The sequence below is a fragment of the Colletotrichum lupini genome, chromosome 8 (assembly GCF_023278565.1).
Source record: "Colletotrichum lupini chromosome 8, complete sequence".
Classification (NCBI taxonomy): domain Eukaryota; kingdom Fungi; phylum Ascomycota; class Sordariomycetes; order Glomerellales; family Glomerellaceae; genus Colletotrichum; species Colletotrichum lupini.
In genome coordinates this window covers 2,930,789-2,946,950 of record NC_064681.1, presented here as the reverse complement: position 1 = coordinate 2,946,950, position 16,162 = coordinate 2,930,789, and the positions used below count along the sequence as shown (strand labels likewise).

General features: G+C 40.7%; 3 protein-coding genes across 3 annotated transcripts; all 3 read right to left on the bottom strand.

The window, feature by feature from the left end:
- Positions 1 to 962: 962 nt before the first annotated feature.
- CLUP02_15375 (uncharacterized protein) lies at positions 963 to 2,606 on the bottom strand (the record flags this gene model as incomplete). The annotated part of the gene is made up of 2 exons (XM_049294299.1): positions 963 to 1,361; positions 1,968 to 2,606. The coding sequence occupies 2 exons, from the start codon at positions 2,604 to 2,606 to the stop codon at positions 963 to 965; spliced, it is 1,038 nt and encodes a 345-aa protein (XP_049151445.1).
- Positions 2,607 to 10,231: 7,625 nt separating this feature from the next.
- On the bottom strand, positions 10,232 to 12,211 carry CLUP02_15374 (pfs domain-containing protein; the record flags this gene model as incomplete). Its single annotated transcript, XM_049294298.1, has 1 exon — positions 10,232 to 12,211. The coding sequence occupies one exon, from the start codon at positions 12,209 to 12,211 to the stop codon at positions 10,232 to 10,234; it is 1,980 nt and encodes a 659-aa protein (XP_049151444.1).
- Positions 12,212 to 12,743: 532 nt separating this feature from the next.
- On the bottom strand, positions 12,744 to 15,349 carry CLUP02_15373 (uncharacterized protein; the record flags this gene model as incomplete). Its single annotated transcript, XM_049294297.1, has 9 exons — positions 12,744 to 12,892; positions 12,964 to 13,348; positions 13,404 to 13,572; positions 13,635 to 13,904; positions 13,974 to 14,114; positions 14,165 to 14,285; positions 14,344 to 14,523; positions 14,577 to 14,841; positions 15,077 to 15,349. The coding sequence occupies 9 exons, from the start codon at positions 15,347 to 15,349 to the stop codon at positions 12,744 to 12,746; spliced, it is 1,953 nt and encodes a 650-aa protein (XP_049151443.1).
- Positions 15,350 to 16,162: the final 813 nt, after the last annotated feature.

The following is a 16,162-nucleotide window of genomic DNA, read 5'->3' as shown; positions in this document are numbered from 1 at the left end:
TTTTTTTAAGCTAATAATAACTTTAGTAAGAGGTCGTAGGACTATTTTAAAGTAGCTACTTTTTTTTTAAATTAATCTTTAAGATCTATAATATTCTTAACTTAATATTATTAAGACCTCTAAATCCCCTCTTCTCTTATTAAACCGTCCCCTATATTATATTCTTAAGTAATACCTAAGGGGTAATTAAAAAAGCTATAAAAAAGTCGTTTAAATTGCGGGCTTAAGGTTATATTTATAAAATCCTTATAATAATAAACCTTTTTATATATTATAAATTTCTTAGCTTAATAACTCCTATAGGGTTACCTTTATTACTAAATAAGAATATTTATATTTAAAAATCCCTTTTTTTAATTATATAGTACTTTTTTTTATTATATTATTAAGCTCGTTTATTATACTAATTAATTAAGTAAGTAGTTATTATATAAGTATTTCTTTTTATTAATTTAACTAGTTAATTTCTAATTACGGGCCGGTCATAAAAAAGTCGTTTAATAAAAAAGCTACTTAAAGTAATAATAAAAAGCTAATTATTTAAATAGTTTTATTAATTAACGTAGTTTAACGTAGTAAACGTCGACCTCTTATAAATAATAAAGGGCTACGATTACTTAATTCCGTATAATATTTAAGAATTACCTCTTTTTTTATTTACTTTTATAAAGTTAATTAATATAAATCTCTTATCCTATACGGTATTAAAAGGTCGTCTCTTTTACGTAACGAGATACTTTACTAATTTATACTAATAGAATTTAATTACTAATTAATATTAATATCCTTATTATAGGGTAGTTAGTTCGAACCGTAATTAATAAAAAGATTAATTAAACTATATAAATATTTATATAGTAAGTATAAAAAAGAGGTTCTAATTATAAGTTAGGCTAGCTACGATAATTATAAATAGGGCCCTTAATTAGCCCCTGCGCAGTCGGCTATATGCTACGGTCGAATTAGACTTCTAATCTAATAGCTACTAATAGTAATAAAGCGACAGCTTCACGCCAGCCGCTGAGTATTGCGCTCATCAATGGAGTCGCCCTATCATCGTTCTGTATCAACGGATTACATCCCGCCTTGAGTAAGTGCTTAATGATGCCTTGGCTTCCCATGGCTGCAGCACAGTGAAGAAGCGTATCACCTTGAAAGCCCGTCGTTTGACATTTAGCACTTAGGGCAAGAAGAGCAGTTGCAATTCGTTCCTGTCCGTTGATAGTGGCGATAGCAACAGGGGAATCTCCTTCAAAATCGCATAGATCTATGTCCGCATTCTGGTCGGCAAGATACTCGACGATTTCTTCATGTCCGCCTCTACAGGCGTGCCAGAGGGGTGTGCAGCCGAATCTGTCGCGCTCGTTGAGAATTCCTGCCGTTGTCAAGAGTTGCGTACAGGCAAGATGTCCCTCCCTAGCAGACAAATGTAGTGGGAGATTTTGACCGCCGTCTTTGAGGAGGTATGAGGAAGGCTTAGTCTCTAATAGAAATTCAATCACGTCTAGAGCACCATGCGTAGCAGCTACGTGAAGCGGTGTTCTGCCAAGCTCGTCAAGGGGCAATGAGCCAGCCAGAAAGGGCAGGCCCATGAATTCTTTGATGAACTCTGTTTGGTTTCTCTCAGCTGCCGCGTGCAAAGGCGTATATTTCCCGTGCTGAGTGCGATACCAAGTTGACAAATTCGGGATGGCTTTCAGAATTGGTGACCACCCAACATGAGCTGCTAAGATTATCGCGTTGTTGCGTCTATTTGGTGACATGGCATCTGCTTTGTAGTCGACAATGAGAGCTTCGGCAACTCCATACGCCCCTCGCAAAATCGATGACATCAAAGGTGTGAACATGTTCTTGTTGGGGTGGTCGGGCCGCGCTCCATGTTGCAGGAGTTTGATTGCAAGTACAGGATCTTGACTGAAAATAGTATTGTGTAAGGGTGTACGGCCTTCGAAGTCTTCTGCGTTTACCAATTCAGGTGCTTCGTGCCTAGAGAGCAAAACGTCAACGACATCGCAGTGGCCTTGGATGCAGGCCACGTGCAGCCCGGTTTTCCCCTCACGGTCGGCGTTCAAAGCCTTGATATTCGCGCCGTGTTGGAGAAGCAATTCCACTATAGAGCCAGGTCCCAGAATGCAGCTGAGCAAAAAGGCATTTTCGCCATTGTGCCGACTGTGGTCGATGAGCTCAAGCCTGTGCACATTTTTGGATGGAGTCTTCCAGTTAAGAGGAGGGGCTCTCCAGGGATCTCTTGGCACATCTGTGATTTTGGCGAGTATTTCTTTGACAAACTTCAGTTCGCCACAATCAACGGCTTCGATCAGAGGTGTTGTGCCATCGTTTGATTCGATGGTAACATCTGCACCCGCCGCAAGTAGCATCTCAAAAGAACGATGGCAGCCAGACTGTATTGCCCAATGCAAAGGTGTTTCGCCAAAGCTGTCCCGAACATCTGGATCGCAGTTGAAGGAGAGCAACTGCCGCAATGCATCGTCCCAATCTCGATCTACTACATAATGGAGCAAACAGTATCTGTCGCCAACAAGTTCGTCGATCAGCGCTTGCTTGTCCTGTCTCTCTTGAATAGTGTCCAATATCCAAATGCACATATCCTTACTATTGAAGTGCAGAGCATATTGGATTGGAGCCCATCCTATATGATCGAAACGATCAATGAGATCTACACAGCGCGGCATCGATTCAACTAGACTTCTCAGGTCGAGTGCGCAGATGAGATGAACTGCGGTTGGCTTCCAGTCGAAGTAAACCTCGACGGGGGTGAGATCTTCCGGAGCAAGTTTATGTAAATTGATAACCTTGAGACATAAATGGACAAGGCTATCTACCGACAAAAGCTCTAGAGAAAGCTTTCTGACTTCAGACCCTCTGTCTCCGAGTAAGTCCGCTCGTTTGTAATGGCCTCCCCATTGAGACGATGCGTAGTGCAGCAGGGGATATTGCTGTTGTAACTGGAACAATTCGCTTGGCGCTAGCGCACGATTCTTCTGGAAGTCGTCAAAGTTGAGATAGCTGAGGCAAGCCTCGGCTATGATATCGTGAGCCTGGGATTGTAGTGCGCGATACTCAGAAAGGCCAACAGAATTTGAGAGCAGGTAATCTTCTAGTGATCCATGAATCAGGTAGTAAAAGCCGCCAGTCTCAGTAATGAGATCCGCACATTGTCTGCAAATTTGGTAATCGCTCTTTAACCTCTGGCTGTGTCGGATTGGAAGTCCAATTCGACCGCGGCATACAGCCGACTGCGCAGGGGCCAATTAGGGGCCCTATTTACGATTATCGTAGCCAGCCTAACCTACGGTTAGAACCTCCTTTTTATACCTACTACGTAGATATTTATATAGTTTAATTAATCTCTTCGTTAACTACGGTTCGAACTAACTACCCTATAATAGGGATATTAATACTAATTAGTAATTAAATTTTACTATCGTAGATCGGTAAGGTATTTTATTATATAAAAAAGATAACCTCTTAATACTATATAGGATAGGAGATTTATACTAATTAACCTTACGGAAGTAGACGAAAAAGGGGGCAATTCTTAAATACCGTACGGAATTAAGTAATCGTAGCCCTTTACTACTTACGAGAGGTCGACGTTTACTATATTAAACTATATTAATTAATAGAACTACTTAAGCGACTAGCCTTTTACTATCGCCCCGAGTAGCTTTTTTACTAAACGACTTTTCTATAACCGGCCTATAATTAGAAATTAACTAGTTAAATTAATAAAAGTATAATATAAAAGAGCACCGCGCGATCGAAAAAGGGGATTTCTAAACGTAAATATTCTTATTTAATAGTAAAAGTAACCCTATAGGAGTTATTAAGCTAAGAGATTTATAATATATAGGAAAATTTATTATTATAAGGACTTTATAAGTACGACCTTAAGCCCGCGATCTAAACGACCTCTTCGTAGCTCCTTTAACTACCCCCCGGGTATTACTTAAGAATATAATATAAAGGACGGTTTAACGAGGGAAGAGGGGATTTAGAGATCCTAATAATATCGAGCTAAGAGTATTATAAATCTCGGAGATTAACTTAAAAAGAAAGTAGCTACCCTAAAGTAGTTTTATAACCTCTTATTAGAGTTATTATTAGCTTAAGAAAAGGCTAAAAAGACGAGGATCTAAGGGGAAAAGAAAAGAATCTTTTAGAGGGCCGCTAGAGGGCTTCTTTTTTATACTAACTCCCGGCGCGAGATTACTAATTTTAAGAAATTAACTAAGGAAGCTATTTAAAAATTATAAAGAGTACGAGGCTTAAGAAGCTAGAAATATACGGGATACCGGAAATCGGTAACTAGTAAAGATCCCGAGACTAATTATTATATCTTCTTATAGTAATATAAACGTCTATTGCTACTATTATTAAAAAGAACTACTAAAACCTACCTTTTTTTATTAAATAAAAAAGAGGATCTTAATAAGTACGATAGCTAGCGATTTAGAAGGGTAGTAGTAATCGCTAGAAATAGTAAAAACGAGAGTAATAACGAGATAGTAAGAGGAAGTAAAAATCTCTTAGACCCTAATAAATTCGTGAAGTAATAAAAGCACGGATTTACTACGACTAGCGCGCGGATTAAATATATCTTTATTAAAATTAAATACGCTAGCGACTATTAATACGAGTATAAGCTAGAGCACGACCTTTAGCGAGTTAAGATAAAAAAGAAGAGGATAAAACCTAATTTTAAATAGAATCCCAATCCCTTATAAGTAGGTAAATATTAACCCGGATTATTAGGGGACGTAAATATATAGAATTGCGGATTAGCCTAACGGTAAGTAAATAGACGCGGTATTAATCTATTTAATTAAGGTTTATAAGAAAAAGGGGCTATAGGGGTAACCCCTATTCTACGAGATCGTAGACGACCTTAGTTACTAACTAAATAAATAGTTCGCGAGCGCAAGCCTAGGAATTATAAGAGTAGTTAATAGATTTTTTTATGGGCGAGGGGTATTACTAGCGTAATTATAATTACGAGAGCTATACGAAATACTAATAGCGATAATTATAGAGGAGGAATTCGTACTATAGAACTAGGTATAGGTCGATAGAGCGTATAATCGTTTTAATAAATTTAGAAAAAGGGTAAACGACCTAGATTTCCTCTTTATAATTACTAACGGAAATCTATCGTTATAAAAGGATATACTGGGGCAAAATATAGTATTAGAAGTATAATAATTAATAATTCTACTTATTTCGATCTATAACTTATTACTATTACTAATACGAAATTCGGCGCTAATCGGCTAATAAAAAAGGAGGTAAACGACCCGAAGTTATTAATAGTACGTAGCAACGTAAGGTTCGTATATAGATACTAAAAGTCTAGTAATAAATACGAGGTAATTTATAGACCTTAAAAAGATCTTCCTAAAAGAGAAATTATATTCTAGGGGGAAGTATAAGGTCTTATAAGAAACCCTAACGATGTTTTACGATTATTACGAAAAAGTCGGAATTAGGGAACACTAGTACTATTCGGTAATTAATATCGTACTCGTAGGCAAAGCCTCTAATTATTACTACGAAGCGGTACGTAATCTCGATCGAAACGACTTTTTTAGTATTATTAATATAATCCGAAGCCGCTTCTAAACCTATAATAAGAACCTAGAGCTCCTATTTAAGCTATAAGTAATTTCTTTCGTATTTATAGCTAGGATAATAGAGGGTAAATTGCGAGTAAAAATCCTTAAAAAGCTTATCGATCGAATTAATAAGCTAGCGAAAACCTAGCTAAATAAGGGGATAAACGAGCGGAAAGTCGGATATTTTTATACCATAGTCTAGCGTATACTAGAGGTAAAGATTACCCTATACTAAGCACCCAAAGACTATAAGACGCTTTATTTAAAACTAAGATCTAGCTTTAATATTAAGGTAAGAATGCCGCGCTAAACCTACTTCTAAGTATATAACGGCCCTTATTAGTAATATTAAGTCGATCGAACGTATAATAAGAAAAGAAAAGAGGCTAGATACGGTAATTACTAATAAGGAGGCCCAGATTCGTTAAATAGGTAGAGATTTAACTTACGGGTAGGGTAATAAAAAAAATAATACTATATTTATAAAAAGGATAGATATTAATTAAGTAACTACTCCGAGGAAGAGCGTACTAAATTATATAAATAGTATAAAAAGTTAAGGGTAGTAAATAGTAAAACTAGCCCTCGTTAATTTAACTAATTCCTTATTATATATAAGGGCAGATCCGGGGGTATAGAACTTAGTAATAGTAGCTAAAATAGCGGCCTAAAGTATATACCCCCTATAAAAGATTTAGAAAATAAAGAAGATCTTACTCCCTATACTAACGAATTAGATTATAACGAAATTAACGATATTAACTACTCTTTTTTCGCCCCGTTAGCCTCTAGAGGATATATAAGGCTAAACGAATAAAGGGTAGTAAAGGCTCTTAATAAGTAGGCTTTTATTTATAAATAGTAAGAGAAGGTCCCTTAGATAACGGATACGGAGGCGGCTAAAAGGGCAAATCTAATAGGGCCGAAGCCCATTCTCTTAATAATTAAGGAGAAGACGCTATCTCTCTTAATATTTAAAAAAAAAGAATATAGTACTAAGTAAATCTAAGGGTAGCTAGAGGGGTCCTTTTTATATTACTTAGATCCCTCGAATACTAAGCTCGTATAAGTATTCTACGCGAGCAAAAGGTACGGCCTAAATAATTTCTATAGGATTATCCTAAATACTAAAGTATCGTAATAGTTAACTAAAAAAAAAGGGCAATTCTAAGTACTATAAAAGATCGTACTAATAACGCTTAATACGTTAACGGTAGGTATTACGAGGATTAGTTTTGGCCTAGGTAAGGAAATCGTCGCCCTAGGTATAGTAAAAGTAGAGACGTACTTCGGAACGATAACTTTCTATATTTTACTCGTTAATACCCTATTTCTCTTATATCTAAAAGATATAAATTAACTAAGTATTATATTTAATAATACGAGGAATAGAATCTCTAGTAATAAGTACTTTAAAATAGTCGAACGACAATAGGGGCATGCGTTTATAAAGCTTATTAATAATATAAAGTCGATTAATTACCTAACGGAAAGTAAGCTTAGAAGATTATACTAGAGATTCGGGTACCCGTCGGTTACGAGACTATATAACCTCTTAAAATAATTAAGTAATAATAATATCGAAATAGGGGCGCTAGAGTAGTTAACGAAAGTATATTACTAATATTAAATAAATGCGCAGAGCCTACGCAAATTTAAGTTTAAATTACGTAATAAGCTTAACTTTAACTAGGGAATAGTCGTCGATATTTTTTATTTAAATAGTTAGCTAGTATTATATATAATCGACGTATTTATATCTTTTTAAGTAGGGTAATTCCTTTAGGATTTATAAATAAAGATAGTATAAGTAGCCCTATAAAAAAGCTAGATCGATATATACTAAGGACCGCTAGACGGTATTAGAACCGACGCTAGTACTAGTTTTAAGTCGGTAGAATTTAGGGATAATACGACGGCCTACGGTATATAGCTAAAAGTCGTACTTATTAAAGCGCACTATAGTATTAAAAAAGTAGAGAGGGCATACTAGTAATTAAAAAGGGCGTTTAGAATTATTAAAGAGGAAAATCTAGATTCTGTTAATAACGAATACCTCTAGATAGTACTTAAATACTATAACGATACTATAGGGCCTAACGGACTTATATTAATGTTATTAGTATTTAGAGCATATCTAAGAACGACCTTAGCCTTATTACTATCGCTAGGTATAAGTTAACGAGCCTAAGTAGTTAAAAAGATAATACGGGTACTGCGCGAAGTAAGTATAAAAAGGTAAGTTAACGAGGTAATTATTATGCGTAATAGGCCTAATATAGGGGATAATCTAGATATATTACTAAATTTAGATATATAAGTATAGCGCGAAATTACTTAATAATAGGCTGGGCTATATAAGTTAATTTCTATTAACGAGCGCTCTTATATAGTTACGAGAGATTGTAACTAGCTACTCGAAATATTAATTATAGTAATTAGACCGTACTATATAGATCCTAATAAGGTAATTTCTAACTTATAAAAAAAAAAAGAGCTAGGGGAAACTATATAACCCGCGGTAGAGATATAAGAAATTATCCTTAACGAAATTATCGTAGTAGTACTAATAGACGACGAGGAAGAGGAAATTGCTAAAAGGGTACTAATACTATTAATAAGACGTCGTAAAAGACTACGACGGCAAGCCCTAACGCGGCAATTTATTACTAATAACGAGGTAATTAATACTTTTTATATAATAAAAAAGAAAGCCGATTTCGAGCTAGCGGTTAAACTACGTAAAGAAGGCGTAATTATAACTATTAAAAAGCCGTATAAGGGATTAGATCTTATCGAAGTAAATACTCTTCGCAATCGAGGGGTCTATTAATTTATCCTATACGACCTAAAAGAATATATAAACTTCTATATATTTAAATTACGAATAGTTCGTAAGATTAAAGGGAAAGGAATACCCTAACTATACGAGAAGTCTAAATACGTAATTTAGGGGTACGGCGACGTCGAAAAGGCAACGCTACTTATATAATCGCTTACTATATAGTACTATAACTAACGATTAATAATAGTACTAATAGTATCGCTACGGAAGAAGGGATACGAGATTTAGAGCTATAATATTACCTAGGCATATACCTAATCGGCCACAGGGCTTATAAAGAAAATCCTAGCCTATTTATTAAAAGAAATAGCTAGTAAGTACCTAGAAAGTACGATTATTAAAGTGCTTAAGCTACTATATAGGCTCGTAGAATCGGGCACCTATTAATAGGCTACCTACTACGATTTTTATATTAATTAACTATTAATAGTTACCTTTACGTACGACCCGTGCTTACTAATTGCGGAGTACGAAGGTAACTAATTTAGGATCGTTAGAATATAGACCGACGATATATTGGGCCTATCCGATATTAATTTTATAAAGAAGGAGGATGAGGAGCTTTAGAAAGCGGGCTTCGTAACGAAGCTAAAAGAGGTCCTTATAATAAACACCCCCCTAGTATTTAACGGCGGGATTCTTATAATCGAAGGGGAAACCGTCGTTTTTTAGTAAAAGGGGTAGGGCGAGAAGATTAACCTCGTCGATCCGAACGTAACTAATATTAAAAAGTAGTATAAGGCTAAGCTCGCGCGAGGGGTATATATTATAAGTATTTATTAGTTTAAAGCGACTTTTAACTATATTAAAATAGTATAAGCTATAGATCTAACTAAACGAGACGTTAAGGTACTTAATAAGCGGCTTAAGTAATAATAAACGAATTTCGATCGAGGTCTTATTTATTACCTAATCGACCTTACGATTAGTAAGCTCTATGTCTTTATTAATAGGTTATTTACGAATAATAACGACCTTACTTCGTAATTAGGGTATATTATTATCCTAGCTAATAAGAGTATAAGTAAGAGCAAATTTACTATATATAGTAATATAATTTATTACTTATTAACTAAAAATAAGCGGGTAATAAGAAGTATACTAGCGTCGGAGGTCTATAATATAGTTAACGGCGTTAACTTCTTTTACGTAATTTTAACGACGCTAAGGAAGATTACCGATCGAATTAGCTTTTTACCTATTCTAATAATTATCTATACCGATTCTTATTTATTATACGAATGCCTTATTAAATTAGGAACGATAAAAGAAAAGAGGCTTATAATCGATATTATAGCCTTTAGGTAATCGTACAAAAGGCGCGAGATACTCGAGATTTATTAAATTAATAATAAAAATAACTTTATAAACGCTTTTATAAAAGTAGTACTAAATAAGGGATTAGAGTAATTTATAGGTAGTAAAAAAGTTATTATACGAATAGAGAGATAGGTTATATAAAAAGAGTAAAAAAAAGGGGGAAAAGGAGACGACTTAGTAAACGGGCCTAAGGTCGAATTATACCTCTAACCGTAGCGGTTAAATCGATAAAAAAAAGAGAAAGTTAGTATTAGATTAGAAGTCTAATTCGACCGCGGTATATAGCTAACTATATAGGGGCTAATTAGGGGCCCTATTTACGATTATTATAGCTAACCTAACCTATAGTTAGAACCTCTTTTTTATACCTACTACGCAGATATTTATATAGTTTAATTAATCTCTTTATTAACTACGGTTCGAACTAACTACCCTATAATAGGGATACTAACAGGCTGCTTCTGATGCTATTTCGCTTAAGCTTGAGCGATAAAGCTTCGAGTAACTCCATCTTCGACAATGGGCGACGAGAGTTTGTGATCCACATGAGAGCCATTAGTGCTCTTTCTCTGAAGGGCGTGCGCTTTTCGAGCACTGAGTTGATGGCCTGTCCGTACAAATCGTTCAGATCTTCAACGGTGTCTTCCAACGAAGCTCTGATATCTTCGGCATTCCCAAGATCTTCGAAATCTCGCACTTTGAGACGAACATACAAGAACATTCCTGATGCATTGTTGACAAGTTTGCTCTTGATTTCTTCAAAATCTTGCGGTTCTTCTTGCGAGGGCTCTGAATTTATCTCGGAGATAGTCTGCGATACGAACCTCTCAATGTCGTCGTGATTAGCGCCTGTGTCGACATCTATGACATGAGAGATATTTCCCATAATCTTGTCGATCTCGCCGTAATTTGGTCTGCTCAGTACTATGACCTTTGTGACAGCACCTGACTTCTCTACCAGACTAGCAATGAAATCGCAAAACTCCTTGAAGTGGCTATCGTTCAGTTTGCTGCATTCGTCAAGACCATCGACTATAATTGAACTCGCCTGGCATGCCGAGATAGCTTTTAGAATGCCGCTCTTGAGATCGCTTCGCCGAGGAGAGTCTTTGCTGCTGTAATCGTCTTTCGAGATCAAGTCTTTGACATCCCGACTTGGTGGAAGCTGTCTACAAATCTGCCTCAGAAGGGAGCCCAAGAGGTTGTTGAGTGTCATTTCGGTCTTTGACTGTGTCGTGGTACAATAGACGAATGCTACGGCATTGCCCGGAGCAGTCTTTGCCTCCAATAATAGCTTTTCGATGATACAGGACGCCAGGTGGGATTTCCCAGAGCCGTGCTTCCCACGAATCCACAGCATAGATGACGATGAACTGTCACTCCATGCCTTGTAGTTGTTGTTCTTGGTGAGCCATTCTCCTGTACCATCAACACTTCTATCAAATGCGTTGTCGTGAAATTCTCCAAAGTCAATGAAGGGAAGCCAGTCGAGAAACTCTTTACGTCTTTGCGCTGCCAGGTAGTCAGTATAGAGCAATTGCAGAATTGAGGACGATGCTTCACCTCTTTCAATGTCCTCATCTTGCTTTTGTTGTCGTAGCTTTTCTTCCATCGCTCCCTTCTTGTCCTGCGAGTTTTGTTCCATTAAGAGACCCATTTCTTTGACCCCGAAATGTGTTTCCTTGATCCATCGATTGTTGATCAAGCCTCTCCGATTCTCTAAAGCACGAAGGTGTTGTTTGAAATGTGCCATGATGTCGCCGAACTTGATGTCGAAGTCCTTCAATTGCATTTTCAAAGCCACGGAAAGACCATTTCTTTCCCTTCCCTTTTCATCAAAGAAAATGGGTGCCACTCTCACACAGAATTGAAAAATATCAGTGGCAAGGTTCAGTTCGCATGCCTTGATTCCAGGATCATCCTGGAAAATCCCTTCTCTGCGATATTGGTTGATAGAATCAATCTCGTCAACCATTCCCTCCATCTTCTCAATGACTTTGCTTTGGTAATCGTCCACGCGGTTGCTGGCCGACAAAATGCAAGTGATGCCTCCGATGACCAGAGATGGCGGGAATGGGCTGGCCTGGTCCGCAGAGGCTACCAGCGGCGCGACTGACTTGACCAGTGCGTAAACGGGCTTCATCTTCCTCGAGAGCCTGGAAACTTTGCTCGAGTTGGTGGTATTCTGGACTGCGCGGGTCAAGTCCGACACATAGTCTTCGTAGCTGTCCGCTTCCGCGCCTCGCTCGAAAAGCACACGCTGCTCTGGCTGGAGCTTCTCTGCCTCTGATAACCAGTATTTGACAGCAGCTTCGGTACTCTGCTGTTCGAGCTCGTTCTCGTCGGCTTTTATCGTTGCTGTTCGATCCGGGGGCCCTACGGGTAGGCCCCATGACTTTTGTCGGACGGGCATATTGCTTGGTTTGATTGCTGTCGGCCTTGCAACGCAACTTTCTTCACAGAGAAAGTTGAAGAGGGAGTACTTCGAGTGAAATTACTGAGGGGTAGGCTTGACCATTCGGCGGTCATCTGCAGCCTGATTTTGCAAACACCACCAACTGTGCCGCTGCATAATCAACACTGCCACATCAAAGGAGAGCCCCGCAAGGGAAGAGTCGTTGATACGCACGTTTACGTGGTAATTAGCTGTGACACAACCCAGCCAGTCATATCTTCTTTCTCTACACCCCAAGTCTGTTGATGAAGCAGGCTGCTGATGATGCCTGAGCGGGGCAACATCTCAACGCTGTTCCTGTGTGGATAGCCTGACGAAGCTCTAGCGTGTTACGCCAATGCCTCATTGGTTGGCATTGAGCAGTATGACATTGGAGGATAAGTATACATGATGTTGACTCTTTTGTCTTTTGTGGCACTCTAAGTAACCGATCAATTTGACGCTACTTGAACTTCCTTCACGCCGTTCTGCTAGACTAAGCATCCAATGATTAAACCCTCGATTTGGCACCAACATTCTCAACGACTTCAGTTTTGCCGCCCCCGCCCTTGACCTCACCAATAGTGTCCATATCATCGTGATGTATAACCTTCTCGACAGCACCAACAGCCTGATCGGCAAGAGCCTTGTCCTCAAACACTGGTAAAGCACAATCGTCAGCCATCTTTGCAACAAGATTACGCACTAAGCGGGGCCATCGAAAAACTTACAGAAAGCCAACTCCTCAAGCGTACGTCCAGCGGTCTCGGGGAACATAAAGTACACAAACACGACTTCGAAGGCAAGCCAGACGCAGTAGCTGATGAGATATCTCCACGACGCCTCTTTGATGCCAATGGGGTTGACGAAGGTCGTGAAGAAGCCGGCCAGCCTGCCAAAGAGCTGGAAAAGCGAGATACCGCGCGATCGCAGGGCGTAGGGCCACAGCTCGACGAGGTAAGTGTACGTTAGGGCGTTGTAGCCGATGTTGTAGCAGGGCGAGTACATGAAGATGAAGAAGATTGTCGCGACGGAGGCGGACTGGTTCTTGTAGTCGTTATCGAGGGCGTGAACGGCGCGTTCCATTGAGATTGTCCAGCTGATGTAGCAGAGGAGCTGAGGAGATTGTGAGCGAGTGGGAGATTGAGATGAAGTATGGGAAGAGACATACCAGTGAGACTGTGCAAGCTAGGTACATGACGCGACGGCGGAAGGTTCGCACGAGCATGGCTACGGTGAAGCCGCAGACGAGGGACCAGCCGGCGATGCCGAGGTTGATCTTTTGCTTGACGGTGGAGTCGGTCAAGCCGATCATCTGGAGCAGGTCACCCAAGTAGTATCTACACACCCCATGTTAGCCATTGCTCAAATGAAGATTCACGAACAGCATCGAAATACTTACGAGATGAGTGTGTTGCCGGACCACTGGGTAAATAGACCAAGCATGGAAGAGATGAGAGCACGGCGGCGCATACCCGCCGTGTTGAGAAGGTCCATCCACGACTGCTTGGAAGCTTCCATCTCTAGGGTGATGACAGTCTTCATCTGCGCCATCTCGGCCTTGACGAACTCGGAATCGCGGTCGCCCTCGGCATGGTACTTGATGAGGATGTCATGTGCTTCTTCGCTACGGTCTCTAGTGATGAGCCATCGGGGACTCTCTGGAAGGAAGCTGGAAGCATGATATGTCAGGTTTATTGAAGAAGCACGGGGTTATATGTTCCTTTGGGAGACCACTTACAAGACAAAGGTGATTTGCAAGAGAGAAGGGCAAATCTGAAGGAGAGAGGGGATTCTCCACGCCCAGTTGCTTGCGATGTTGTTGGTGCCAAAGCAGATACCAGCGGCCACGATTTGACCAACGAAGTACGCGACGTTGAAGCTGGAAACCCATCAGTCTACTCACTCCCCCACAAAGACTTGAATACTTACAGAGAGGTCAGAACAGGACGTTCCTTGGGATAACTCAATTCACCAATGAGAGAAGAGCCGGAGACGATACAGGTCGGGATACCAAAGCCGAGAATCATGCGGGCAACGATGTACATGCCAACTTCTCAAAGTTAGTTTTTGTTCGAGACCAGTGTGGGCGATGAGACGGCCAAACATACCATGTTGAGAGAAACCCTGGATGAGGGCTCCAACAACCATGACCAAGCTGCCGCCAAAGATGGACCATCTTCGTCCAAACCTGTCGTTCACGATGGGGATAAAGGGAAGAGACAGAATGGCGCCGAGGGAGTACGCAGCGGCGATGATACCCTTCAAACTGCCCTGTGGATCTCCAAAGTCTATCAAATCTTGTCAATTTGAGTTCCTTAGCGTATTTACTGGACCAACTTACACTCTTTCCATGATGGCACAATCTGCAACGCATTGATCATTTGCGAATCGAAACCCGACGTCAACTCGATACCCATGCACGTTGGGAAGAGCATCAGGTAGAGGTATCGCAGGTTCGGCTTCTGGTACCACGGCACCTTGTCCTCCTCTGAGATGCGGGTCAGGATTGGGTCCGCCGCCCCGGTCTCCTGAGCGCGCTTGATCTGGACCATTGTGAGGAATGAACTGCGGCTTGCGGAAGAAGACGGTAGACCGGTCAAGAGAGTCTCAGCGACGCGTCAAAAGGTCTAAACGGTGACAGTTGATGAGGATGGGATAAGGAATAAGTAGTTCTCTATCCAGTAGACGGAAATATATGTTACCGAGTCCTTGTCCCTGGGCGTTCAAGGGTGTGTGTTTATTCGAGGGCGCACAACTCCAACGCTTCTCTAGTGTATCCGTAAACTCTCTCGCCTCTCACTTCCGACGAGGTCCACCCGGGTATTTTATATACCTACACACTGCCGTGAATGTTTTACCCCATGTTTGAATACGTCCGACCCTATCAACACATGGGCAGTTTCCGGCAGAGGGAGAACCAGAGGAAGAGCTAAGGCGGGACAGCGGGAGAGGGAAGCGGCGCCGGCCAGGATCCCAGGTGGCAGAAGGTCCGAATGAGATGACTGTTGCATCGGAGACACGCTCACAAAGAGCCGGGGGCCATGCTTCTCGCCAAGAAGTGCCCAGGAGGTCGGGGTTGGGGTTGAATTGAGAATGCTGTTTGCATTTATCCATCCAGTGAGGAAACCACGTTCATCTCAAACAATGGAGCAACAACCACTCAACGATATGCGGGGAAAGCTTCCACTCCCCCACATGGTCTTTGCTTTTCCCCATGGGCTGTTGGTCAGATGGTTCGCTGCTTAATTTATGGGCATGGGGTGTTTGGAGGGATTGTGGGAGTCCAACTCCGCATCTCCGCTAGAACAACTTGGATGGTTTGGGGAAAGGCCAGGAGCCAAGAAGGCTGTTTATTGGTTAGTTTTTCGCCTGTTGCTTACGGAAAACGAACGAACAGGATCAGCATCAGGTTCGTTTTCTCGAGGTGCTTGGCTTGGCGGTGACTTTATCAGAGGATGGGGGTGGAGGGGAGGTTGGCGTCGTTACCGTATTCGGTCATTCGGGATGGCCAGAAGCGAGATTTCGTATCCTGTGCCGAGGTCATGACGGAAGTCCGAGGAGTGGAGAGTCTAGGCAATTCAATCTCTTGGAATCTACGACGATAAGTCTACGGATGCTATGAGCCATGAACGCCTTCCTAGAAGTATGTGTCTTTGGAGTGAGAGGGTTCCGTCGAAATATGGTGTATCCAATGCTTTTACTGCGCAGTTCAACCGTCCCGATGAAGGTCGGCTAACTCCAACCACACTGCAGGTGCTCATGACTGATGCCGAGAGGATTTTCAGCGCAGTAACGCGGCACAGCTCGTCTATTCAAGGCGAGCTGTGTAGGATGCGGACGAAAAGAACCTTACTGCATAAGCGGAATCGACCTGTCGTGTCACCACATGTTCTTGGGGTTGGAAGTCGTGCTTACCTCTCCCGCCGG